Source organism: Hyaloscypha bicolor, assembly GCF_002865645.1.
Source record: "Hyaloscypha bicolor E unplaced genomic scaffold K444scaffold_162, whole genome shotgun sequence".
Classification (NCBI taxonomy): domain Eukaryota; kingdom Fungi; phylum Ascomycota; class Leotiomycetes; order Helotiales; family Hyaloscyphaceae; genus Hyaloscypha; species Hyaloscypha bicolor.
The window spans coordinates 39,518-63,713 of record NW_020194664.1 but is presented as its reverse complement, the minus strand read 5'-3'; the positions used below and the strand labels follow the sequence as shown (position 1 = coordinate 63,713).

Sequence of the window (24,196 nt, the reverse complement as noted above, 5' to 3'; positions counted from 1 at the left end):
TATTAATTTAAATTATAATAATTATTTTTGAAATATATCTTATAAATTCATTATTAAGGTTTCTTTAAAAGAGATATATAAGTCTTTATTTCAGGATTCAAATATTAAACTAGATTACCTAATTAGATTTTTCTATAAAATATTAGAAATCGGGAATATTAATTAGGTTAATATAATTTCTAAACTTAAAAAGCTAAAAAGCTAATTAAGTATTATAAATAAAGTAGTTTAGTAGCTATATAATATTCTATTTAAAATATTACTAATTCTAGAATATATTAAATAAAAAATAAGATATTTTATTTTATTTAGATAATAATACGAAATTAATTACTAGTAAATAATACTTTGAAATAAAAGCTTTTATTTATTTTAATTATAATAATATTTTAGAGTAATATAAATTATTAAAATATATCTAATCTAATATAATTTATATTTATAAAAAAATTATAATTAATATCTAGTATAATAATCTCAAGAATTTCTTTATAAAGAAACTTTATATATTATAGCTTAATTTAATAATAGTATTTAATTAGCTACTCGAAATAAAACTTTTAAACTTTCCTATATTAGAAATTAAAGCATTTTAGAAAACCCCGAATTTATTTCTTTATTTAAAATCAAGTTTATTAAGGCCCATTTAGCTATTTAATATACGAGTCTTTCTAATTAGAAACTCGAGTAATAGTAATATTATTTTTTATATTTCAAATATATAATTTATTTTAGTTAATTAAGATAGCTTTTCTAGCTAATTTAGAGATATAATTAGAGCTCTAGATTTTATATTATAAGAGATCCGTTAGTTGAAATTACTTCTTATATAAACTGGCCTTAAGAATAGATATTTATTCGAGTTTATAAAAAAGACGTTTTATTTAGAGAATAAAATAGTAGCCCTAATCTTTTAGTCCTATTATAACTTAAGAAGAAAGACCTATATATTTCTAAGATAAATATATTTCCGTTTACTTATATAACTAGTAAACTAATATTAAAAGAATTATTACTACTTATAATAGTTCCAGATATATAATAGATTTTTTAGGGTTTTATTATATTCTTTATATTATAATTATACTTAAGAGTAAAGTAATTTTATTTAGTTTATTCTTTAAATAAAATAGTATTATTTATAATATAGAGGACGGCTAAAGCGAACTATATATTAAGGATATTAATTTTCTTATAGTTTATATTTCGAATAATATAAATATAAAATTCCAGAAATATTATTTTATATTTAATTTGCCTTATTAGTTCGCTTTCTAGATAATAACTAACCTTATAACGGGAACTCGGGGCAAGATTAAGGATAGTACTATTAATATAATTAACTCTATTTTGAACTATGTTATTTCGGTAACCAGGCGGATTTTGGAGAAAAAAGGAATTCCTGAAATACCCGAAACTCTTGCCCGTATACTGGAAATGGAGGAGCTAGCTAAGAGTATAACTATAGTAGTTATTTCAGGATCCGGGGGCCAAGGTAAACGTTTCCCTGGAACTCCGACTAGATTATAGGAGATTAAAAGATTCTCTTTCCCAGAATTAATATCTTTATATCCGGCCATATTACGGTCTCTGGCGGGTATAGAAAACGTTTCAGATTACCCTATATCCTTAATAGACCCTGGAGACTATAATAGTAAGGACGACTCTAGTATTTCAGATAATAATGACTTTATATGGCTATTCCAATTCCGTATTCCCGAGGAATAGTTACTACTATAGTATTGAAAACTATTAGAGAGAGTTATTGCCTTGGTAAGGAAAATAGCCCTGCCTAATAATATTAATAATATTTCTACTATGTTTTAAGGCTTATTAATTAGAGATAACCCCTTTCAAGGATTCTATTATACTAATGCCTATAACTGGGAGTACAGAAAACGAGTTGAAGCGGTAAGAGAATTATTTATAAGTAGCCCTGGATTCCCATTACTTTATCTTTAACTATTAGTACAGGTGTTCAAAATTCTTTCAGGTATCCCCGATCTAGGATTTGATCTGTAGAACTGGTATAGCAGTATCCGAGGGTATGCTGGGGTTCTTCCTGAATATGCGGGTCTGAAGGCGTGGCCGGGATACGAGACCTCGGACATCGTTTACGATAACGCGAATGGTGTCTTAATACGCTTAATGGTTTTATTGGGCTACTTGGATACAGGTTACTGGGTGGGCAGGACGCCCAAATATTATATTGAGGTCAAGTGTACCACGGGAGATTGTGCAACGCCGCTTATCGTCAGCCAAAATCAGGTCGACTTGGTAAGTGCATTACAAGAAGGGTTTAAAGACAATGACTGATCTGATACAGATGGAGAGAACAACTAACGGTCCTCAAGGAAATGAAAATCAGAGTATAGTATATGCGTTATTCCGTGTGTTCGGGCTTGGCAGAAGCTCGATGGGACTCAAGATCTATATAGACCCAGCGGAGCAGAGGAGGCTTGGCAAGCTTGCTTTCACTGCGGAGAAGTATGCGGTCGTTCCTACGGGACTGTGAGTCTGGTAGGGGGAGACGTTGGCGGTATTACTCGCAGCATTCTAAGTGTAGCTGAAGGTTATAGGGACTTTCAACGCCCCTGGCCTGTAAACTGATGATTGCTACTAGAATAGATCTCTATTATATTAGCCAGGCTTTTTGTGCTACTCCCTTTCGTATCCTCCCTACATAGCATGAAATTTATAGAGGTCTCATTATAGAAGACGTCGATCTGGGCCTTTTTTATCTGGGAGAAGTTGAAGTGATCTCGGATGGAGGACCAGGATTGAGCAACTTGCGGGACGAAGAAGAAGAAGATCCAAGCATCATGACCGAGTGGTACAATGCTGATTTTGCTGCTATGCTCGATAGTGCTGCTATTGCAGTTCAAGGTGAGAGTGATCAGCCTATCACAGGCGCACACTCCTTTAAGAGAGGAAGGAATTTTGCTCGGGAAAGGAAGTGAGAACATTACTCGCAAATCATACCGTTGAGTTATTTCTGTATGCTGAATGGCAATTAAACATGAGTTTCTCCGTTCTTGTTCACCTCACATTATACCCCCATAGTTTGACTTGCTTGATCGTAAGGACATGCCTTTGGAGGATTTCAGAAAGCTATTTTCGTAAACGCTTGTAGATTTCTGATTAGAGTTATAAGTCTCGTTCAAATCCTAACTAGTTACGCCGCGTGATACCCGAAACCATGCCTCTAGTAGCTGCTAGCAATGAGGCCTAGCTGGTTGATCGGGATATTTCAACCAATAACTTAGTTGTGTGTGTGACACGATGTGACTTTGTACCAATTAGTTATTCGGCGGGTTGTGGAACACTAGTTCAGCCACAGATCACAATATGGGTGTGCAGATTGGTTCCCTAGTTCGAGCGGTTCCGACAGTGCCTCGGCGCTTACGGGTTGTCACCAAGGCATCGAAATCCACGGAACACAGCTAGCTTGGCTCTGAAGCTCCTATCCAGAATTCAACTGCGAGCAAGTTCGAACGTCACCCCATACCACGATGTCAGAAGGAAATACAACTACGGGGTGCCTTGGGTGTGATAACCTTGACGTCAATCATACAGACCTTTGGCAAGCGAGCAGGAAATTGTTAACAGGCTACCGCCGAGTTGCCAAGTACCTCGACCTTCGGGAGGCTGCCTCTGGAGGCTGCCAGATATGCTCCGTTGTGCTTGAAGGGATTGATGTTTCTCAAAGTCTTTTCGCACGCAGTGGGCCGAATACACGAGTTTGGTTCCGGTGTAATCCTCCTAAATATCCATTGGAAGTAGGAATACAAGAGCATGAAAAGGCTGCAGTTATATGGCTAGAATTATTCACGTTGGCAGGTAAGCAAACAAAAGGCTGCAGGCTCGTTACTGAGAAAGATAAGAAATTTATTAACTTGCCCAGGCCAGCCCGTTCCATGGACTGCTTTTGGAGCCGCAAGCTTTGTTCCCGAAACAATCGATGTCGACAGCGCTTGCCGCACAATTAACAAATGGCTTGATGGTTGCAAGGAGCACGATGGATGCGCCGGCTATCACAGCCGCAGCACAATTCTTCCTACACGTGTACTAGATCTGGGGGGAAATCCAGCTGCTCAAGATTCAATTAAGCTGTTGGAGACTAGGTGGATCAAAGGAGGAACTTATATGACTCTTAGTCATTGCTGGGGACCCGCACAACTCATCACAACTACCGCGAATACCATCGAACAGAGGAAGGCTGGGATTCCCTTGGAAGATCTACCGCAGACCTTTAAAGACGCTGTGTCTCTGACCCGGAATCTCGGTATTCGGTATCTGTGGATTGATTCATTATGCATCAAACAACTCGATGAAGAAGATTGGGAAGCTGAAGCAAGCAAGATGGGGTCTGTTTACTCACACTCTTATCTGAATATTGCTGCCACGAGCTCTGCAGAAGGCCGAGGGGGATGTTTCAAAGAAAGGCTGGTCTCAGTCGTCGAGAAACCATCTCCATTGAGAGTGAAGTCACATAAGATAGCCAAGCCCTACTTAGGGTCTAACATGATTTACGTGCGCCCTGTGTTGGATTCAACGCACACGGCTCTACAGAGAAATGGCTCTTTTGGTACCTCGGCAATATCGCCTCTAGTAAGTGCTTATGCTTCCTGGAACTAACTATTCAATGGACTCCCAGAGGCTGACATGAGAAAAGCTCTCTCGGGCTTGGGTTTACCAAGTATGTGTGGGGGGAGACCCCTTTTTCCTGTTTTGCCCCGTGTTATGATTCTCTCTTAAAACAATGTCCCTTCCCGAAACAACCCCCCATTTGAGACATCGCTTACTCCGTTACCTAAAGGAGCGCCTTTTGGCCCCTCGGACGGTTCACTTTCATGCAACAGAGCTGCTATGGGAATGCATATCTGCTTCGCGATGCGAGTGCGGTGGTCTCGACCGCAAACCAATCGATAAATTCCGGCCCAATACATTCGGCGCAGGTCTTACCAGAGAAGACCTCTCAGAGCAGTGGTTCTCAGTCGTACAGCAGTACTCCGGACTGAATGCCAGTCATCCTTCAGACAAATTACCAGCACTCTCTGGCATTGCAGAGCAGTTCCAAGCAAAACTAGAGAGCGAATACCTGGCAGGCTTATGGCGCAATTGCCTTTTTAGAGGCCTATCCTGGATTGTTGCTGATGGCACCAAAGCATGCAGGCGATTGCCGTACCGAGCCCCGACCTGGTCTTGGGCATCTCTGGACAGGCTACATTCACCGCAAACTGGGCATCGAGGAGTTCGAGTAACATACGTATTCACCAAGTCACTGCGGCAAGACAACCGGCTAGAACTCATCAGTGCTTCAGTCCCCATCGCTGGGAAGAATCCATATGGGACAGTCGCGGAGGGAGGACGCATTGTCTTAAAGGCAGCGTTTTTGACACCGTCCGCAGCTGAAATTGAAACAGAAGTAATAATTACAGGACAAATCGAGAGCACACTACTACTACAATTTGAAGGGTATAAAACGAAGGTCCGCGTCGAGCCAGATATCTCTTTCATTTCCCTGCCAATAGGAATCCGTCAGATGCCCTATTACGCACAGAATTTGCGCTGGTTATTCTTTGGCGAGAATGAGAATCAGTACCATGGGCTTCTTTTAATGCTATCAGACAGACAGAAAGACGTATATGAAAGAGTCGGCATGGCGCGGTTTTATTTGCTTTCCGTTGATTTGAAAGACAATGCAGAAGTAGCTACTTTTACGATTATATAAATGTCCTAGGTTGGCTTGTTGATATTATCTCTAGATGGAATAAACTATTCGCAGAAGCAAAGAGCTTTCTCCTCGAAAAGAGCTCAGGGGTTCGCGATTCTGTGCGAGGAGTTCAGATTTGATACCATTTCTGATAGATACTTGAGTAAAGGGGAAGAAAATCCGGTCTATTCTACCTGCTCACTAGGAATACTTTCCACGTAGTCTGATAAAATCCTAGTCTAAGCCTTAGGAGTTAGGCGAGTGCTCAGCTTTCATTAAGAACTAAGTGAGGGAGCTACTAGACAGTTTCTCGCTGTCTAATCTGCAGCTCAGGCTCGTCATCTGCTGGCATTTTGCCCCTCACCTTCTCGGACACCCTTTTCGGACTCTTGAGCCAGCACCAAAGTTTGTCCACAGAACGTACTAGAGATTTAGATGGAGCAACAAGTAGCCAAGAATAGGCCAGGAAGAGCAGATACCTAGTATTGAGGTAAGCGAGTGTCACAGCCCCCATGGGAGTTTCCCAACTCACAGAAGAATCCACCATTCCGAGGGCTTGACCCTGTCTCTGTCGGGGCCAAAAGAATGAAACCTCTTGGCGTGTTCAGTCCATGATTCGGCTTTCGGTTGCGAGGAAGATTTGGTATCCTCCTTATTACTCTTCTCGACTTTGTCCATCTTCTGTAATTTCCCTTCCTCATCCTTCTCCTCCCCCCAATTTCCTGTCTCCATGCGGTGCAGTACTCTTATTCTGACGGGTATGTACAATTTCCACCCTTTGTCAGCCAAACTGTCGAGATTGAAGACGATCGCGTAGGTAATCGCCCCGACGACAATTGATGTGACGACAAATGCAACTTTTGTGCTTAGTTCAAGAATATTAGGAATTGCCCAGAGTGCCTATGAAATATAGTAATTAATCAGCTTTTGGATGCCCGAGGTTGGATTGATGGAGACATACCGCACAAAATGCGAGCGGTAGGTAGAAAATGCTCACGTAGGTGAGAAGTTTTACATTCTCACCTAATCTGGTGGAGGCCCGACTCTCTACTACTGAGCTCGCATTGAAGAGCTGGAGATAAAGTTAGCAGATAGTCTTTTGTGGGGGACAACAGGTAAAACGTACACCGTCGCGGAGAAGAGTAACTTGTGTACGCATTGCGCCGAACTCGCCTTTGATTTGGTCGAGGGAGGTCATGAGTATACCAATATCCTTCGCCATTTCACAAGCTGCAGTATCTTGATGTTCAGGGCCATCCTGAATTCGCGTAATATGGCTATCTTGAAAAACTTCCCAGTGCTTCATAGTATCTCGGATGGTATTTGTTGAAACTGGTACGCTACCATAGCTAGCTCACCAGTCCTTCCAGCACCAGGTTCAACCACTAATTTAGGGTTCTCCACTCTCATTTGTCATGCGTCACTCGCTGAGCTTACCAAGCTTACTAGTATATCGTCATTTTGATTACTTTTGATTTATCAGCTGATTAATAATATATCGGAGAAAGCGGGCTCGGCATCACCGGTATCGCCGAAGGGTAATGGGAATAAATCCCTTACTTTAGACACTTTTCCTCTGTTTTTACACTTCACTCTCCTGTATCTAGTCATTCTACAGATTGTCAACCTCCAATATATCGATTTTCCATCAATAAATCGATCACTTTCCAATAGTATTTTCAAAGGCGGGTAGGCAACCCAGGATCCAGAAATATGTCCTTGACCGTGTATAAGACTCGTCTTCAAACAGAAGTTTCACATACTTATCACCTTCCATAAAGTTAGCATTTTCTGAGATCAGAGAAGTTAAGTGGTCACGAATTTGGCGCCAACAGAGTTCGACTTGTTTTAGCAGGTCGTGAATGATCCTTGTCATTTCGTCCAGGATTAAATCATAGTCGGTTTGGAGACGGTCCATGAAAGGGTGCCTTTTTGATTTAAACGACCCTAGGATTATGATGGTCCAAAAAGGTGCTGTTACACCTAGCCAAGACATCTGTGAAGTGAATATATTGGGCTCGACACAGTAGTCGATCGTAGAAAGTATCTGAAGCGAGTCAGCACCTCCTTAGGAAAAGACAGAGCGCGATCCATACATTGAAAGCTCCGTATCGGAGAAATCTTCCATACTTGTCTCCATAGAGTTTACCAAATCTCCAATGGTCCGTATCTTTGTCTTCAACGACCGGTTGAGAGGTTCTTGCGTGAAGGCTTGTAGAACTGTTGGAAGGGAGAATTTCAAAGAAAGGAAGGGAGAAATGCATCTTCTCAGGACCGGATATGCTGGTATGATTGGAAAATATCTGTGGGTATGGAAGGCTTCGGGGCTGTCGACTTAACCACTTGTTGAAGCCGATTAAAGATCCGTAAGGGGGCTCCGAGAAACACACCCCTAAGGCCAGAGACTCGGGACTCTCGGTAAGGACACTTGATAGAGATATTAGCGGGTTAAGTAATTAGATTTCAATCGGGATGTTTTATGAATTGGACTCACATTGTTCTCCGCCAAGGAGCAATAGAGTTCACCCAACGGGGTCGCGCCCCAACACTCTCCACGCTAGCAACTAACCGTTCGATCATTGCAGAAACTCTGAGTGGCAAAGGTGCATAAACCTCTTGATTATGCTGAGTGTTGTCTGTTGGCGTCCGTACAATCCCTCGCATTCTACCTTTCGGATTAGAGTCTGCGGATCCTCGGCTCGGCTTGGCAGCTGAAAGTGACATCGAGTATAATTTAGCCCATCGTCCACGATATGGAACTCTGCGCCAATCTTAGCGAGATCAGCGACAAATTGCTCTACCTCCTTAACCCTTTCCTCCCAGTCATCTGCGCGACCGATAACTTCCTTGATAAACCCCAGTCCAACCCGCCCATCCGAGGGAACGGCCCAGTAATTGTGCAACCTTTTTGTGATAATATCCTCACTAGGCCATTCATGTGGAGGAATATCACGCCTCCAGGATCTGTATTCGTGGATGGCATTTTTAGTAAGGGCTTTTGGCAACAACGTACTCGGTTTGTATGGCAGTATCGTAATCCCATGCTTTTTATTCCAGGACTCTGAATTGCCTGGACTTCTGTAGACTTCTGAGATGAAGGAAAAGGGTCATCTCAAATTGAATCCGAAGAATTTGGAATGGGGAATCTACCATCTCCATCAATAACTTCAACAGAAAGACTTGAGCTCGTTGAACTCATCGAGTCGCCGCCTATGAGCAGAAAAGGTTATGCCCAGCAGTCATATTTCCATCTAGCAAACTTACCATCATCCTCGTTCTCGGGGAAGTTTTCTTCCTCCTTGCCCTTTTCTTCCTGATCCACTATCTCTTTCTCCTTTCCCTTTCCCCTTTCATCGGTGGTCTTCGTCTCAATATCTGTCAACCTCCTCCCATGATCCTCCAGCCGTCCATCGATCTTCTCCAGCAATCCACGAATCCCACGCAGCACCTCAAGTGTCTCAATCTGCGTACTTTGTATTTGCGATCGTTCAAAGTCCCCAGCGGGGCGGCATCGCCACTTGTTTCCATGATCAAGAGGTATGAAGTGTTGATGAGGGACGAGGCTGGAGCTGAAAAGGTTTAAGCACACAGAATTATGAGCTAACCTCTTTTGGCCTTCGCGGGTGCCCAAAAAGCAATTCTAAATGTAGTCTTCCTATTTGTCCTAAATGACCGCCTTTCCCCCTCGGTTGTGGCGGTGTAGTGTGGCGGTGTAAATAACAAGAACACCTAAGAACGCAAGAAAAGAAGAGGGAGGGGAAGAAAGAAGGAAGAGGGCGTGGGCTAGAAACAACTACAGATATGTTGAATGAGGAGGTCCCCTTAGGTCATATTGAAATACAATCTGGCGGTGTCTTAGGATCTCTAATAGTCGGAATTGACGTCGCGCTAAAGGGGCCTTCCCTTTAGTCGGGGAAAGCAAGTTGTCCCGGGAAAGCAAGATATCCCGTACCAGCCTTTTTTGCCTTTTGAAAAAATAATACTAGAAACTAGCTATAGAAAATTTAATTAATATATTTTATTCGCGATCTTATAATTATCTATTATATAATTAAGGGCTAAAGTTTTAAGTAAAAGAATAAAAATTCATAATTAAGCAAAAGTCGTAGATCTAATACTTATAAAATAGTTATAAATAAATAATTCTTATAATTTTATATTTTGCGTAATTTTATTATTAAAACTTTAATAACTCTCTACTCACATCTTTTTTTAAGATTTAGAGAATTATATCTAGTTTATAAGGCTTATATTTTTAATTTTATTACTTAGAATTATTTAAAAAGGTTAAGGTTTCAAGTTATTAAGGATTTTATTTAATACGGGATATTTTGCTTTCCCGGAATAACTTGCCTCCTCTAACTAAAGGAAAGGGCTTCTTTAGTATAATATTAAGTCCGATTATTATATGAAATAATTCAGTAATTATTATAAATAATTTCCGGATTTAAAAAGCCTAATTTATAAACTATAAATATATAGCTATTATTTTAATATTAGTATTCGAGATATCTATTTTTATAAATATCTTAAGAAACCTCTTTTAATATATAAATAAGGCTTTAGGTATTTTATAAACTATATATAGGGCTTTCGGATTATTATTAAGGCTATAAGGCTTATAAGATATTTGGCTAATTATTATAGCTATAAGTTTACTTATAAAATTCTATAATAGATCTAGAAGCTTAATATAAATAATTTTATTAACTAAATTAGAAATTAAGAAAATAATATTTCTTTTAAGAAATAAAAGTAAATATATATATAAAAGGCTATATTTATAGTATTTAATTATATGAATATAGCTTATATATTATCTAAAAAGGTAATTCTTAAGGTTTATAAAAAGCTCTTATATTTTTAGAATAAAGATTTAATAAAAGAGATTTAGATAATTAATTAATTATTATTTATTTAAAAAATAATTTATAATTTCAAGCTAGTATATATTAGTTATAAAAGTAATAAAGAAGCTATTATATAAAATAATTACTATTTATAAAGCTTAATAAGAAAATAAAGTAATAGCTAATATTATTTATATAAATATTCTTATAAATTAAAGTATTTATAAGTTTTTTATAAATATTTATACGAATATTTTACTAATATAAATAGAACTAGTCGAGTAAAATAGTTTTATAAGTAATATATATATTAATAATATATTATTAAAAGAAATAACTAGTATAAAAAAATAAGAAAAAGATTAGATAAATATAGAAATAATACTAGTAAAAAACCTATTATTCTAGCTATATCTATTAATAAATTCTATTATAGTTCTATAATTATAAACTATAATACTAGTCCGGGTTATTATGTGAAAAAATAAGATATAATAAAATAATATATATATTATATATATAATATTAATTATATATTTTTATAAATATTTATAACTTGTTTTATAAATTATAAATACTAGATTATAATAGCTTATATTTATATACTTATTCGAAATGAGAGCTATAACTTTATTATTTATTAGAAAGTTCTTATAATAATAATTAAGTATATTTATAAATTAAATAAGATCCGGAAATTAATTTATTAGCTTATAAAATACTTGCGGGCTATTTTATAGATTATAATAAATAAATTATAATTTATAAGTATATTTATAAGCTATAAAAGAATTATATAATTTAAGCAAAAAAAGTTAATAGCTTATATATTAGTTATAAAAAGCAGATTATAAAAGAAGAATTATATAAAAAAGGATTTAATATATAAAGCGGGTTATAATAGGCTTTAGAAATAAAAAAGCTTATTATAAATCTAAAAATACTAGATTTTATAAAAGAAATTAATTTATATATTCTTTTTATACTTAAGTAATATAAAAGTAAAAATATAATTATATATCCGGACATTTATTTAAAAGGCCTAATAAAGCAGATTATTATTTATAAAGAAATAAAAGAAATATAAAAAGGCTTATAGACTAAAGGAAATATTATATAATTTTTCTTTATAATAGGCCTTAAAATAATTATTTATATAACTAAAATAGAAGGCTCTATAAGCTATATAGTAACCTATAAATAAACTAGTTATATATTTAGAAACTAGCTAGAAATATAAAAGAAAGTTAGGAAATTATATAATAAATAAGTTTATAAAAAAGTTTTTTAAAATATTAACTAGAACTATAATAAATAATTAATAAATTAATTACTAGTATTATAAGGCTAGCTTATTTATAGAAATATTTATAATTAACTATTATTATTATTATTAGGAAATAAATAAAATATTTGAATTAAGTTCTTATAAAATAAGATATTAATTAGTAATTCGAGTATATTACTGTTTTTAGAAACTAATTAAATAAATTAAAGATAAAAAAAAGAAATACGAATTATTTAAGCTATATAGGTCTTATAAATAGTATTTATAAGCCTATAAAAACAGTAGTAAATATCTAGTATAATATAAGTAAATCTTAGAATTATTTATTATTAAAAGAAAATAATAATAAAAGTAATATAAGGCCAGGTTTTTTTTTAGTATATTTATAACTAGTAAAAGCCTTAAGAAACTATTTTCTAGCTTTAAAAAATCGTAATAAAAGCCTTTTATATTCTAATATATAATTCTCTAGAAAAGAGAGATTTTGGTATTTATTATATAAAAGTTTTATTTATAGAATCCTAAAAGCTAATTATTTAAAATAATTCAAATATAGAATAATATAAAAGAAAATTCTATTATTAAAATAAAATAATATTACGAAAGCTGGAAGTTTTACTTTTATTATGAAGCTAATTTCTTTTAATTTATTTAGTATTAGCTAATAATTATTATAATTTAATTTTATTAATATTTATTTTTCAGATTATATATTAGCTAAATTAATCGCGAATTTAGTATTTAATCTTATTTTATTTCTTAGAAATAAAGCCCAGAATATAATAAATATATTTATTATAGTTATTAGAACTATAATTAATAATATATAAAATATTATTATAATAGCTATAATAGCTATTATTAAGGAATTAATTCCCTTAAATTATTTACTAAATATAAAAGATTTCTATATAGAATTTGCTAATTATATATAATAATATATTAAATTTTTATTAATAATATCTAGAATTATATTAGAAGTTATTATAAGCTTTATTATAAATAACTTTTAGGTATTTTAGCCTCTAATAGAAATATTAGTAACAATTAACCTAATTAATATTAAATACTACTTATAATTTAATATGGAATTTATTTTTATTATAAATATAATATTAGTTTTTCTTATATTTATTTATCTATTTTCCTTTATATATTTCTTTATAAAATTCGGGGTTTCTTTAGTTTCTAAAATAGTATATTATTTATTTTTATTAGTATTTACTATTATTTTATATAAAGTATAAAAAAAGATCCAGAATTTATAATTTCTTATTTAGATAGAAAAAGAAATAGTAATTAATTATAGCTAGAGAACTTTTAGCTATATTATTTTAATAATACTATTAGTTATTACTATTATAATGTTTATATAAGAGAGGTAAACAGGCTATATAATTAAGTTTTTCCTATAGCTTTTAGCTTTTTAGCTATTTCTATATTCTTTTTTTAAAATAATAGAAGTCAAATATTAGTAAAAATAAAATATTAATAACAAATATTAAGGCACTTGATATTGGGAATTCCCGGGATATAGAGCGTTTTATTTTTTGGTTAAGAATTACATTATTATCAAATAAGTTCTGTAAAAGATAATAAAATTCCTTTAGTAAAGTTACTAGTACAGATTTGTAACCCTATTCTTAATAGTTACCAAGCGTGTGTAAGATGCGTCCCAGAATAGCTATAGGGGTCGTTGGTTTATCTGCTTATGTAAAGAAATCTATAACTATCACGCTCTATCTTGAAGAATACCAAATTTAGAGCAGGGTTATTTTAAGTTTGGTGCCGCAATGGGAGTCCCAAGCTTTGCGGTGCCTGTGGTTACTATCCGGCTCCCCCGGCTATTTAGTGGCAGATTTAGTCTCCTGAGGACATTCTGGACGCAATTTACTATCCCCAAACACCTTATTTGTCAGCCGTGGGCATCGAGTACAGAGAGTCAGAATCGGATTCCGAATATGCTTGCGGGAGTCCGTAATCAGAACCCAATACAAAGCTCCGCCTCAGCCTTGGGCCTGCGACCCAATTCCTCAATATCTTCCTCCCCACCACCACCACATCCTCTTTTGCGACAATCGCCGCGTACTGTCATTAGAATGGCCCCATTCACCCGTCATCATCGAAACAGTAGCACTGCTGTAGCAGTCGAAGGAATGCCCAGCTTTGCCTTTGCCTTCGAGTGAGTCTCTTCTTCTACTAACGGCCCGAATGAGCCGGAGCTAACCCTCTTTGTGCCCGTAGTATTAATGGTATCCTTCTATGATCCTTAGTCCCTATTCCAGGCGCGGTAACTATACTCGAGTACTTGTACTATAATAATATATCCTTTATCCTATTAACAAATGGCGGTGGCAAGTACGAGAGTACCAGGGTTACTGAGTTGAGCAAGAAGTTGGGCGTTCCTCTAACTAAGGAGAACTTTATCTAGTCTCATACGCCGTTCAAGTAGCTTATTAAGGGTTCTGAGACGGTCGAGAGCTTGAGGGATAAGACCATCTTGGTTACTGGCGGATATGGCAAGAAGTATAGAAAGGTTACTAAAATGTAGGTTTCCCTCTTTTCTATATAGGTATTAGATATAAAGGCTACGGGTTAATTAATCCTCCAGGTGCGGCTTTACTAATATAGTTACTTCTACTAATATCCTTATAGTATACCCAAGTATCTGGCCCTTTAGTTTTGCAGTCAATTTCACCTCAGTCTATACTTCCGCCCTCTGCCTACTAATATCAACTATATAAACCTGTCCAAATCTCTCAAGATCGATAATATATTCGTCTTTAACGACCCTCGCAATTAGGCTCTCGATTCACAAATCATACTCGATCTTCTACTCTCCAAGAATAAAGTTCTAGATACGGTTTCTGAGAAGAACGGAGACCCCTTCTTCCCGAATAATAGCTGGTAATAAGACGATTAATCTAAGCTATTCTTCTCTAACCCTGATCTCTTCTGGGCTACTAGCCACTATATACCTCGTCTCGGACAAGGTAGATTCCAAGCTTCGCTACGAGATATCTGGGACGAGATAACCGGTGGGGCCGTTCTGGAACGAACTATTATCGGAAAGCCCTACCCCGAAACCTATAAATACGCCAAACGAGCTCTGAACAAGCATCGCCTCCAAATGCTCGGCGGAAACGGTAAGGTCAAGAAGAAAGTCAGTCGGTTGGAACAAGTCTTTATGGTAGGTGATAATCCTGAGAGCGATATCCGCAATGCAAACGAATTCGAGAGCCCTTATGGCACGGAGTGGACAAGTATTCTGGTCAAGACGGGCGTCTATAATAAGGGCAGCAAGCCGAAGTATGCGCCGAAGGTTATTATTAAGGATATTCTGGAAGCTGTCGAGTGGGCTCTCTGTAAAGAGGGCTGGAACGGTGTCGTTGATTGAGGGGGCGTTTTTCTAGAATCTGCTTGAATAGATTTTGATTGGTGCTTTGCTACTGCTGGATAGAGCGAGTCCCTTTTTGGCGTTAGTGGAGATTATGAGAAATGCATAGAGAGAGCGAAAAGATACCATAGATGACAAAAAATGCGAAATTTTCACACTAGCCCACGGCCAATTGACACGTGAGTGAACAATGTCTCTTCTCAGTGCAATTGGTACAATGAAACACAATCCACTCTGGTAAGTTATTTTGGATCGTGCTTGCAGTTGCAATCCTGGTACTTGGAGCGGCCCTTGGGGGAGGACTAGGCTGGGGGCTTTCAAGCAGGCATGAGAGCGGCGGTGCGCCGGAGCATACCACCAGTTCTTCTGCGTCTCCAGTTGCAGCTACAACTTCCAAAACCGCCTCGACAACGGTTTCGTCTGCTACTACTACTTCTATACAGCCTTTCAGCACTTCGCCAGGATCCTATCGCATCATTAACGCTGGTACGATCACGGCCATCAAGCTTCAAAATGGAGGCACTACTGATGACACGGAGGTCGAATGCTCGTGAGTTACATTACATCTCTTCCATTAAACTAATAAGCAAGAGAATAAACTTTTAACGCAAGCTGAAAAAAATAGGTCCTAGCATTCAAATGCTTCGAAAAGCAGGGCGGCGCGCCAAATATGGTTACTTTCAGACTTAGGAAACAACGTCGTGACCCTCTATAACCAAGGGAGCCTTGCATATATGACAGCACTGACCGGTGAGTCCACTCCTTGCCCTTATTCTTTCCTCGTAACTAAACATGACCAGGCCTCGAGGTGACGACACCGGGTATCGCCTAACGGTGCGGTACCAGAAAACCCTCAAGATCCACACTCGCAATTCACGATTCCGCATAATTCTGATAATAGCATCAGGTATGCCTTTCTCATGTCCTTCTTAAGGTAAAAATTGTGCTGAATAAAGTTGCTGCACAGTTTTCAGAGTAAGGCTTATCCGACGCTGGCTCTCGAGCACAATGATGGCTTCTCGACAAATGGGACGCTTGTTTTGGTGAACAAAATGTACACCTCTGGTCTAGGCCAGCAATGGATACTAGTGCCTTATTCTTGAAATGATTTGAAGTGATTGACTTTATGTTTGGCGCTAGAGGGATAAGAGGAGGGCGACACAGGCGTATCAGCTATAAGCAACATCGTTGGGTGTATTGAAAAGCTTTGTTTCATATATTTATGGCTATTAGATATATTGGAAACTGCCTTTTTCTTTTGTCTGGGCTAGTGATAGATTGTATTAATACTAGAACAAATATATATTATAAGATAAGTAACTTCAAAGTATCTCACGCATCTTACGCGTAGCCTTTCATTCAAAGATAGGGATTGGGAAGTAGAGTTGAAGGCCAACCTCAGCAAACAAGCCTTAGCTGGAACCAAAAGCTCACTGCGTCGTTATTAACAGGAAGCTAATGTGTCATTGAGTCGATGAAAGTAGAGCTGTACAGCTGCCACAAAGAATAAACCAAAGAACAGGGGGCACATTGAGACTTTATTAGAGCGTGAGTGATTTGAAAACTGGTCTAACCTTGTATCTTGAATCCCCTACCTATAATAACACCAAATGAAATCGTAACCAATTAATTAGTACATAGTGTATATTAGCAAGCTTGCCTGTTGCGAAGCCTTTAAAAGTCACCTCTCACACCTCCGGCACAGCCTTCATAGTACCTTTAACACTTCTCCACCCCATACCCCAACAAACAAAAAACGCCGCAGCCGCAGCCCCGAGGGCAAGGAAAAACACATCATCAATCGCCTTACTATAACTCAACACCACACCCGCCAGATCCACGGCGGGAACAACATCCCGGTACCCGCTAGCTCCAGCCTGGAAAATCTGCTCCGGATCAACTAATGGTGCAAGAGTGTGCAAGTTCTTAATTAAGGAGGTAGAGAAGACGGTCTGTGCGAACGCGAGGAATATTGCTGGGCCAAAGGCTTGCGAGAATACGACGGCGGCGACGCCGACGGAGACAGTTGAGGGGGGGAGGTGGTTTTGTACTGCGACGAGAGGCTTGGTTTGTTAGTTAGTTGGATGTTTTGATTTTGGAGAGGGAAGGGGAGGGGCTTGCCATTTGGAAACCGCATCCTCGACCGATACCCGCGATGATTTGGTAGAAGATCCATTGGAAAGTTGAGGAGTTTGGAGATAGGGTTGCGAGGAGGCCAGTGGCGATAGAGTTTATGGCCCCGCTGGCGATCACCCAGGGGAGGTAGTAGCCCCAGCGACCGACTGTTTTGTCAGTATGTATTCTGAGTTGGATCGGTATGGAACGAACCTAGGAGGCCAGAGAACACGGCAAAGAACATATTGCTAAGAATGGAAGGCAGGATATTCACGCCACTCATCGTCGGCGTTCTGCCGCGCACGGCTTGGAAGTAGATGGCCATGTAGAAGCTGATGGCCATCATGTTTGCGCAGAGGAAGAAGTATGTGAGGCAGCTAGACCAGATAATTCGTTGCCCGAGCACCGAAAGTGGGATCATAGCTGCGTCTCCCTGCCGGTATTCCCACAGCACGAACGCTACAAGTGCACCTGCAGATCCGCAGAATAGTCCTAGGATATTGGCGCTGGTCCATTTGTATGTTGTGCCGCCCCATTCGAGGGCGAGGAGGCATATGACTGTTGTTGCCGCGAATATTGCAAAGCCCGGAATGTCGAAGGAGCGGAGAATGGTCCATATGCCGGTTTTGATTTCGCTCTTGGGACGACGGTCGGGGATGGTAATTAAGAAGAGGACAAAAACCACTAGTCCACCTAATGGTAGGTTAATGTAAAAGCCTATGGCGTGTCAGTTGAATGGTGTTTCTGCACAGTTGTGATTGAGGGGAATACGAACACCATCTCCAGCTGACATACTGAGTCAAAGCGCCTCCAACTAGTGGTCCCATTACAACACCCATCTGGCAAACTGTTGTCAAAGAATCAGTAATGGCTTTCTCAATGTTAATAAGAGAGACTTACTGCCTAACATAACGCCGAGGTAAGCAGCAACTTTCTCGTTAGGAACACAAGCACGAAGAATCATCAATCCGCCGTTCATCATGCCTGATCCGCCCATTCCAGCAACGGCTCGACCTAGGATCAACATCTTCGATGAACTAGCTGCACCGCAAAGTAGGGAGCCCAGTTCAAACAGAACCATGAAGAATATAAAGGTGTACTTCCCAAGTCACCAGTCAGCAAATTCTTTTCAAAAAGCTCGGGAATTGAGAATTACCCTTGTGTTAAACTGGTTGTAGAATTTCCCTGTCAATGGTTGTAATGCACAACTGAAATAGGGGGTGAGCTAGCTTTCAATAATGTAATTGAGTGTTATAACTAACCTGGCCAATTGGTAGGCAGTTCCATACCAGCCAATGTCCCTGAGGGAATGGAAGTCGCTGGTGATTCTAGGAATAGCCTGTCACTGTCAGCAGAGATGAAAATAGTATCTGGGGAATATTCTAGGCCTACTGTCGCAACAATTGATGTGTCCAGAAACATGAGAAACCCAGCCACAGTACTTGCACCGATCACCACGAAGAGTTTGTATCCGGTGACATATTCATGTTCCTCGTCGATGGGAGTATTTGTAGGGTCGTCTAGGGAGGTTTCCTTTCCATTAAGCTGGGTTTCAGGAGTTGAATCGAAATTTGGAGGGCTAGGATGCGGGGAGGCGGCTTTATCATCTTTTTTCATCTTGACTTTTCGACGATTTTGTGGTGTTAGATGAGCTAAATTAAGGAATTTGAAGTAGACAGAGCAAACGACAATCTATTAACAGTAGCATAGGATTCAACAACTGAAGAAGTCAGCAGATATATATGATGAAATCGCTGAGAAGAATTCCTGAGCTGTAATTACGAAGTTATGATACGTACCTGTGCTGCGCCTTTTGCGCGATGCAACTCCGTTTCCGTTCGAGATTAGTTGTTTATTGGCTGAAGCGGGGCCGGAACATAACTTTTTCTCAAAATCACTCCGCTCGCCGCAATCACACAACATTCGGACTTCCTAATGACCCATTTCATACTGCACATCAAGTTTCTGCCATTGTACTGACTTGAGCGTCTACTGGTAGGATATCCGACATCCATGCGTCGTCTAGGAATTGGAAGAAGTCCGTCATATCTTCCGCTCCAGGCATCCATCCGAAGTCAGTTACTTCGTCAGATTCACTTTCCATAGGAGCTAGAGGCATAGCTGCCATTTTCGTCTCGACATACTCCTTAACGTTCTTCATCCATTTTGCAGCGCGCGAGAAGACATCTAACCTTTCGAATCCCGGTAATGTAATTAGACCCTCCAGGTTCTGATGCAGGTGGTTGAAAGTGACATTGTAGTCAATTACCGCTCTCACTGTCGCTAGATCCCAACCAGGATGCTGGTGAATGGATAACAATTGAAGGAGGTTCAGGGCATATGACAGGTGTGACCAGGTAGACAAGGATATTGAAATATATGTCGCTGGCGGGATCGAGAAGAAGACATTAAAGTAGGATTTTATCGCCTCAAGGCAAGCACAGAGCAATTCCAGGCGTTTGAAGCTCGGGATGGGGTCAGCGCCTGGAGGTGATTGGCATAGACCAGCTTCGTATATCGATGTTTCAATGAGGTGACAATGTAATATAATCGTTTCTAAATCGATGTCAGATACGAGAGAGACAAAATATTGACATCAAAGAGATAATTGGCATACCATTATTCGCTTGGTCTGGTTGCAAGTTCTTACGAAATTGTTTCAATTCTGTCTCGACGGATGCTACGATGAACAATGTGCTAGCATTGACCTCTGGAGGCTCGGGTTTTGTTTGCCACGAAGTTTGGTGAATCTTGATGTACAAATGATTTGTCAGAATGGAGTGAAAGTCCCTTCAGAGATGTTGTGCATTGCAACAAGATGGAGACATACCCTTTCCAGAATCGCTTGAAGTCGAACGAGTGCCACTGCCAGTCTATCATTCGAATGATCACCAAGACTCTCGAGCCTGTTGACGCAATCCTCAACATGAGGAGTGAACTTTTGGGGCGGATCCATTCTCCGCAGATAAAGAGGAATTCTACTTGATATCAGTCCTGTCATGAAATAATTGAACGCAGTACAGCATCTTACACGGAAGAGAGAAAGTAATACCCCAAGAATGCACGCTCTTCTTCAAGGGTCCTCGCATCCTTCGTCCAAGCTAAGAGACCCATGGAGCAGGAATCTCGTAATGCTTCGTAGAAAACACTTCTATTCGGCGCTTTCTTTGGTGGTAATGGTCGAGCTAGGCCCAAGTCCAACACCAAAACGTTGGCTGCCGAGATGAGACTGGTTACTTGTGGTATATTCCAACAGTTATAGAAGCACCTGGTGAAGATTAGCTCGCCCAGACACAGGCGAGAGATAGGTAGGGAACACGAACCATGCGGCATAAGTAAGAGTACCAAGAAGCAAATCAAGATTCCGCTCGCCTCTTGCAAACAATCTCTCTCCTAGTTGCTGCATGATCAGCTTGCCGAGAGCTTTCTGGTGGGAAGAGCTGAGTTTTGTGACTGCAATGATACAAAGATAGAAGAACGGCTTCTCAAGGTTCAGAGTCTCTGCAGATACCGACGCCTCAACTACGATGAACGGGAAATGAGGAGTCATCTGATCTCGGTAAATCGTGAGAAGTGCATCCCCTTCGGCAAAGCTAGGCATAAAATTGACCCAATTAGTGGAATTTGAGGCTGGGAAGTTATTCAATCCATGAATCGTCGCCAGAGATGGAGTCGGTTTATTTGGTGCGAATTGCCCCGCAGCTGTGTCGTTTTGGTAGGCTGGCAGCCCGCCCTGGACCTGATTTTGCGAATTTGTTGCTCTCATAGAGAGAGCAGGAAAAGCGAAAGAATTTGTCGTTAGATTCATAGGAATTGGGTCACTCAGCGATGACCGACTTGGATCAGTCGATTGTGACGACGTGAGATCTTGTGTCGATGAGATGATGGACACCAACCCTTCAAGTTTCTCCTCCAACCTCCCAACGCGGCTCTTAGAAAGACTTGATCACCGAGTCAGTCTCAACAGTAAAGCAGATATTCGTTAGGTCTAAGCTTACTGGCTTTGAGGTTTCCGTTTCCGTGGGAGAGACCGAGCCTGAAGGACAGCTGGCTCGCAGATCTTCTTCAATCGGCGGCACCTGCATATATCAGCACCGAGTGAGGAAGGTAGGGCATGAGTATGGAAGACCTTTGACATTTTCCACTCCCTTCTGAATCAGGAACGCATTTCGCTTTCGCCCTGGAGCAGGTAGCACATGCCCTGAATGAACCGACGTGCATAGGATTTTCGAGGTTGGAAAGGGAAGCTGGCCCAAGGGAGGCCATATTCAAGACTATTGGGGACAATTGAACCAGGGAAGTAGCTTCAAGGAATCTTATACAGTTGTTCGCGGAGAAGAGTGTTGCTGCAAGTAGACCAGACCGTTGGAAAGGAAGAAAGACATGTCGTCGGAAGGTCGGCCAAATTAAGCCCCGACCCATTCCGCTCGGTTGCGATTCAGGGGCTTTTAGCGAATGACCCTAAAATACAAAAGGGGTGAAGTCGTCAACACCTCCAAAGGATCACATTCTATTGAAGCTATAGTGTTTCATAAGAAAAAGAGATTGTATGTTATCTATCACATCAACTACTAAATTCCAATGCTCCCAACTCCATTCTTAATGATGTAGATTTTCTCTTTCTAATCTCGGATATTATTAGTCCTCCAAGCCGCCCCACTTTGCACACCTTACATTCTCTGAGGAGCCAGTCTCTATTCAGCGTGAAGTTCGAGAGCTGCTTTGAACTGGCTTAATCGGAATGGCAGTTCGCCATTGGCGGATTTAAAATTGGGGCGAATTGCTAGTAGTCTGCCCCCGTGCGTATATACCGAACCACGGGGAGCCAAAAACCTGAGATGCTGCTACTAAATGGACAAATGTTATCTGGGAAATAGCAAATTATACCTAGATATTGTTACTACTTTCGAGCACAGTTATAAAGCTATTATCTGACGAACTTGAATTCAGGAGAGGCAAGGACTTACTCGGCCAATTCCCTGGTTATACTTAGGTGAGCTGCTTCTTCATCTACAGGCCAAGCTAGGTCATGGGCGTATATAGCCACGATTCCATCTCGGCCTTCATTGTTTAAGAAATTATCATAAATTTGGTAATCAGAGCTAAATAGATATAATGCATTAGCCTATAATCTGACCCGATAAAAAACTTCCTTATACGGAGCATGGAAAAAATTGACGAAAGAGGGGAGAACTGACAACTCAATTATGTCACTGACAATACCAACTCCCGTTCGAGAGGTGATGATGCTAGCGAACCAGGCTGCTTTGATTTCAGGATCCTCGTCCAGGGAAGCATTTTGGGTACCAGATGCCTCTGCTTTATCTCTATATACCTCTGCCGCAAGATTGTCCCCTTGAGCAGCGGAAACATTTGCCAAAAGGCTAAAACAATTCGCTTCCAGCCAACTTGTGGTGTCTAAAAGCTTTCGCTTCATAGTAAGTGCTTTCCGGTAGGACTTTTGCGCTTCTTCCAGCTTCTTCTTTTGATAAAAGATCTCAGCGAATAGGTAAAATGATAGGATACGTCGCAGGACATTTCTTTTGTCGTCCGGCGAACATGTAGCTCTTCTGAAGAAAGAGAGTTCTACTTCGGCTTCGTTATATTTTCTTTAATGGAAAGCACAAACAGCGATCTTAAACCGAGCTTCTGCCAGTTGAAATTCCTGGATGGGAATCTTATTTAGTGGGAGGATTTTTGAAGTATCCATTGCACGGCGTAAAAACGGTTCAGCAATCTCCCAATTGCCGTTTTCATAGCTGGCGAACCCTTTGTCCAAGTAGGCTCTCAGAATCTCGCTTTCAAATTCTTCGTCGTCATCATCGGAATCCTCTTGGGTGAAAATCGTCTGCCCTTCGACAGTTGAAACCGAGGGAGTTGACTGCGTTGGCGTCATTTGAGTTCGGGTAGTAGCTGACCTGGAGTAGAGGTGACTTGTAGTGCTTTCTGGAGAAACAGAGGGGATCCAGTCTTCAATAATTCTGTGCTGATCTGAAAGGGGATATAGCGTGGTGGGATTGCCCGGAGTTAAGTCGTTACCTCTGATGTCTTCCTCGAGGATCTCTAGGCGATGAAGAATCATTGTGACGACAGAGCTACTATCAGATCCACCCTCACTTTCGGCTATGGAAGACTTTGCCTGTAATAAGACCTCTCTTACAGAAGCGACCAAGAGCTTAATACTAGGCTTCTCCATGGATAAAGTTGGCAGTGTCTGATTCGAGTTGCCTGGGGTCTGTTTTAATAGTTGCGCTATCATGTCCGCGTGCATTTCGAATAGTATCTCGAACCTGGGCACGAGTTCTTCCGTTACGATTCGTGGACTAATAGAAGTAAGATGACTGAGAATATGTTATGATTGTATGAGAGTATTTGTTGGAACTGAGTGTACGCTGGTATACTGTAGTTTATATACCAGATGTATATATAGAGTGCTTACCCCGCGTGAGCTGAAAAATCAAGTCGTCAACCTCCAAAACATTGCAACAGGTCATGGGCCCGGAATGCGCGAGCAGCAAATGCTCACCGCTGCGCGTGTTGCAACTGACGGCTTCCCTTATAGCTCTTGCAGGAGAGAGAGCTATATTGTACGACTCAGGGGCGACGATTGCGAACCACGGTCGGTCGGTCGGTCGGTCGGTCGCCACGAAAGCCTATCCTCATAACCTGCAATAGTACGAGCGGAAGCAGCACCGGCCCGGGAAGACAGTTTCCCTTGGAACCTCGCTGAGGGAGGGCAAGAGATAAGGGCGTGTTTGGCTAGCTTGGGGCTAGGGGTTAGGGGGTATAAGGGCAGAGACTCGAGGGTATATTAGCGTAGGGGCGCTAAG

General features: G+C 39.8%; 8 protein-coding genes across 8 annotated transcripts; 3 read left to right on the top strand and 5 right to left on the bottom strand.

Annotated features, from left to right (window-relative positions):
• Positions 1 to 1,873: 1,873 nt before the first annotated feature.
• On the top strand, positions 1,874 to 2,960 carry K444DRAFT_635589 (uncharacterized protein; the record flags this gene model as incomplete). Its single annotated transcript, XM_024883886.1, has 5 exons — positions 1,874 to 1,911; positions 1,975 to 1,993; positions 2,023 to 2,277; positions 2,327 to 2,511; positions 2,702 to 2,960. The coding sequence occupies 5 exons, from the start codon at positions 1,874 to 1,876 to the stop codon at positions 2,958 to 2,960; spliced, it is 756 nt and encodes a 251-aa protein (XP_024730089.1).
• Positions 2,961 to 3,915: 955 nt separating this feature from the next.
• On the top strand, positions 3,916 to 5,215 carry K444DRAFT_473576 (HET-domain-containing protein; the record flags this gene model as incomplete). The annotated part of the gene is made up of 3 exons (XM_024872910.1): positions 3,916 to 4,611; positions 4,676 to 4,699; positions 4,820 to 5,215. Coding segments are annotated over 3 exons (1,116 nt in total), but the record flags the coding sequence as incomplete, so codon positions are not given.
• Positions 5,216 to 6,244: 1,029 nt separating this feature from the next.
• K444DRAFT_646874 (uncharacterized protein) lies at positions 6,245 to 7,493 on the bottom strand (the record flags this gene model as incomplete). Its single annotated transcript, XM_024885258.1, has 4 exons — positions 6,245 to 6,616; positions 6,678 to 6,788; positions 6,843 to 7,056; positions 7,381 to 7,493. The coding sequence occupies 4 exons, from the start codon at positions 7,491 to 7,493 to the stop codon at positions 6,245 to 6,247; spliced, it is 810 nt and encodes a 269-aa protein (XP_024730087.1).
• Positions 7,494 to 7,773: 280 nt separating this feature from the next.
• K444DRAFT_635586 (uncharacterized protein) lies at positions 7,774 to 9,244 on the bottom strand (the record flags this gene model as incomplete). Its single annotated transcript, XM_024883885.1, has 5 exons — positions 7,774 to 8,143; positions 8,211 to 8,306; positions 8,369 to 8,786; positions 8,981 to 9,131; positions 9,188 to 9,244. 5 exons carry the CDS (start codon positions 9,242 to 9,244, stop codon positions 7,774 to 7,776), a joined length of 1,092 nt encoding a protein of 363 aa, XP_024730086.1.
• A 4,709-nt stretch (positions 9,245 to 13,953) lies between these two features.
• On the top strand, positions 13,954 to 15,251 carry K444DRAFT_646873 (uncharacterized protein; the record flags this gene model as incomplete). Its single annotated transcript, XM_024885257.1, has 6 exons — positions 13,954 to 13,984; positions 14,128 to 14,255; positions 14,307 to 14,401; positions 14,466 to 14,556; positions 14,658 to 14,761; positions 14,822 to 15,251. The coding sequence occupies 6 exons, from the start codon at positions 13,954 to 13,956 to the stop codon at positions 15,249 to 15,251; spliced, it is 879 nt and encodes a 292-aa protein (XP_024730085.1).
• Positions 15,252 to 16,939: 1,688 nt separating this feature from the next.
• Positions 16,940 to 18,983, bottom strand: K444DRAFT_646872 (MFS general substrate transporter; the record flags this gene model as incomplete). The annotated part of the gene is made up of 8 exons (XM_024885256.1): positions 16,940 to 17,314; positions 17,373 to 17,533; positions 17,580 to 18,083; positions 18,142 to 18,213; positions 18,267 to 18,465; positions 18,523 to 18,574; positions 18,629 to 18,705; positions 18,759 to 18,983. The coding sequence occupies 8 exons, from the start codon at positions 18,981 to 18,983 to the stop codon at positions 16,940 to 16,942; spliced, it is 1,665 nt and encodes a 554-aa protein (XP_024730084.1).
• Positions 18,984 to 19,192: 209 nt separating this feature from the next.
• On the bottom strand, positions 19,193 to 21,719 carry K444DRAFT_186229 (uncharacterized protein). Its single transcript, XM_024870889.1, has 7 exons — positions 21,496 to 21,719; positions 21,365 to 21,445; positions 20,690 to 21,307; positions 20,398 to 20,634; positions 20,197 to 20,344; positions 19,984 to 20,116; positions 19,193 to 19,922 (listed from the first exon to the last, which is right to left on the bottom strand). The coding sequence occupies exons 1-7, from the start codon at positions 21,630 to 21,632 to the stop codon at positions 19,324 to 19,326; spliced, it is 1,953 nt and encodes a 650-aa protein (XP_024730083.1). The 5' UTR covers positions 21,633 to 21,719; the 3' UTR covers positions 19,193 to 19,323.
• A 446-nt stretch (positions 21,720 to 22,165) lies between these two features.
• Positions 22,166 to 22,904, bottom strand: K444DRAFT_186212 (uncharacterized protein). Its single transcript, XM_024870888.1, has 3 exons — positions 22,565 to 22,904; positions 22,334 to 22,468; positions 22,166 to 22,253 (listed from the first exon to the last, which is right to left on the bottom strand). Exons 1-3 carry the CDS (start codon positions 22,801 to 22,803, stop codon positions 22,229 to 22,231), a joined length of 399 nt encoding a protein of 132 aa, XP_024730082.1. The 5' UTR covers positions 22,804 to 22,904; the 3' UTR covers positions 22,166 to 22,228.
• Between the last annotated feature and the right edge of the window lie 1,292 nt (positions 22,905 to 24,196).

Bases quoted from the DNA above. Each gene is read 5' to 3' on its own strand.
- K444DRAFT_186212 (XM_024870888.1), bottom strand. From the start codon at position 22,803: ATGAAGCGAAAGCTTTTAGACACCACAAGTTGGCTGGAAGCGAATTGT. The intron at 22,469-22,564 runs GTCAGTTCTCCC...ATATCTATTTAG, and splicing joins GTCAGTGACATAATTGAGTT to CTCTGATTACCAAATTTATG. The intron at 22,254-22,333 runs GTAAGTCCTTGC...AACAATATCTAG, and splicing joins ATAACCAGGGAATTGGCCGA to GTATAATTTGCTATTTCCCA.
- K444DRAFT_186229 (XM_024870889.1), bottom strand. From the start codon at position 21,632: ATGGCCTCCCTTGGGCCAGCTTCCCTTTCCAACCTCGAAAATCCTATG. The intron at 21,446-21,495 runs GTCTTCCATACT...TGATATATGCAG, and splicing joins GGGAGTGGAAAATGTCAAAG to GTGCCGCCGATTGAAGAAGA. The intron at 21,308-21,364 runs GTAAGCTTAGAC...TCGGTGATCAAG, and splicing joins AAACGGAAACCTCAAAGCCA to TCTTTCTAAGAGCCGCGTTG.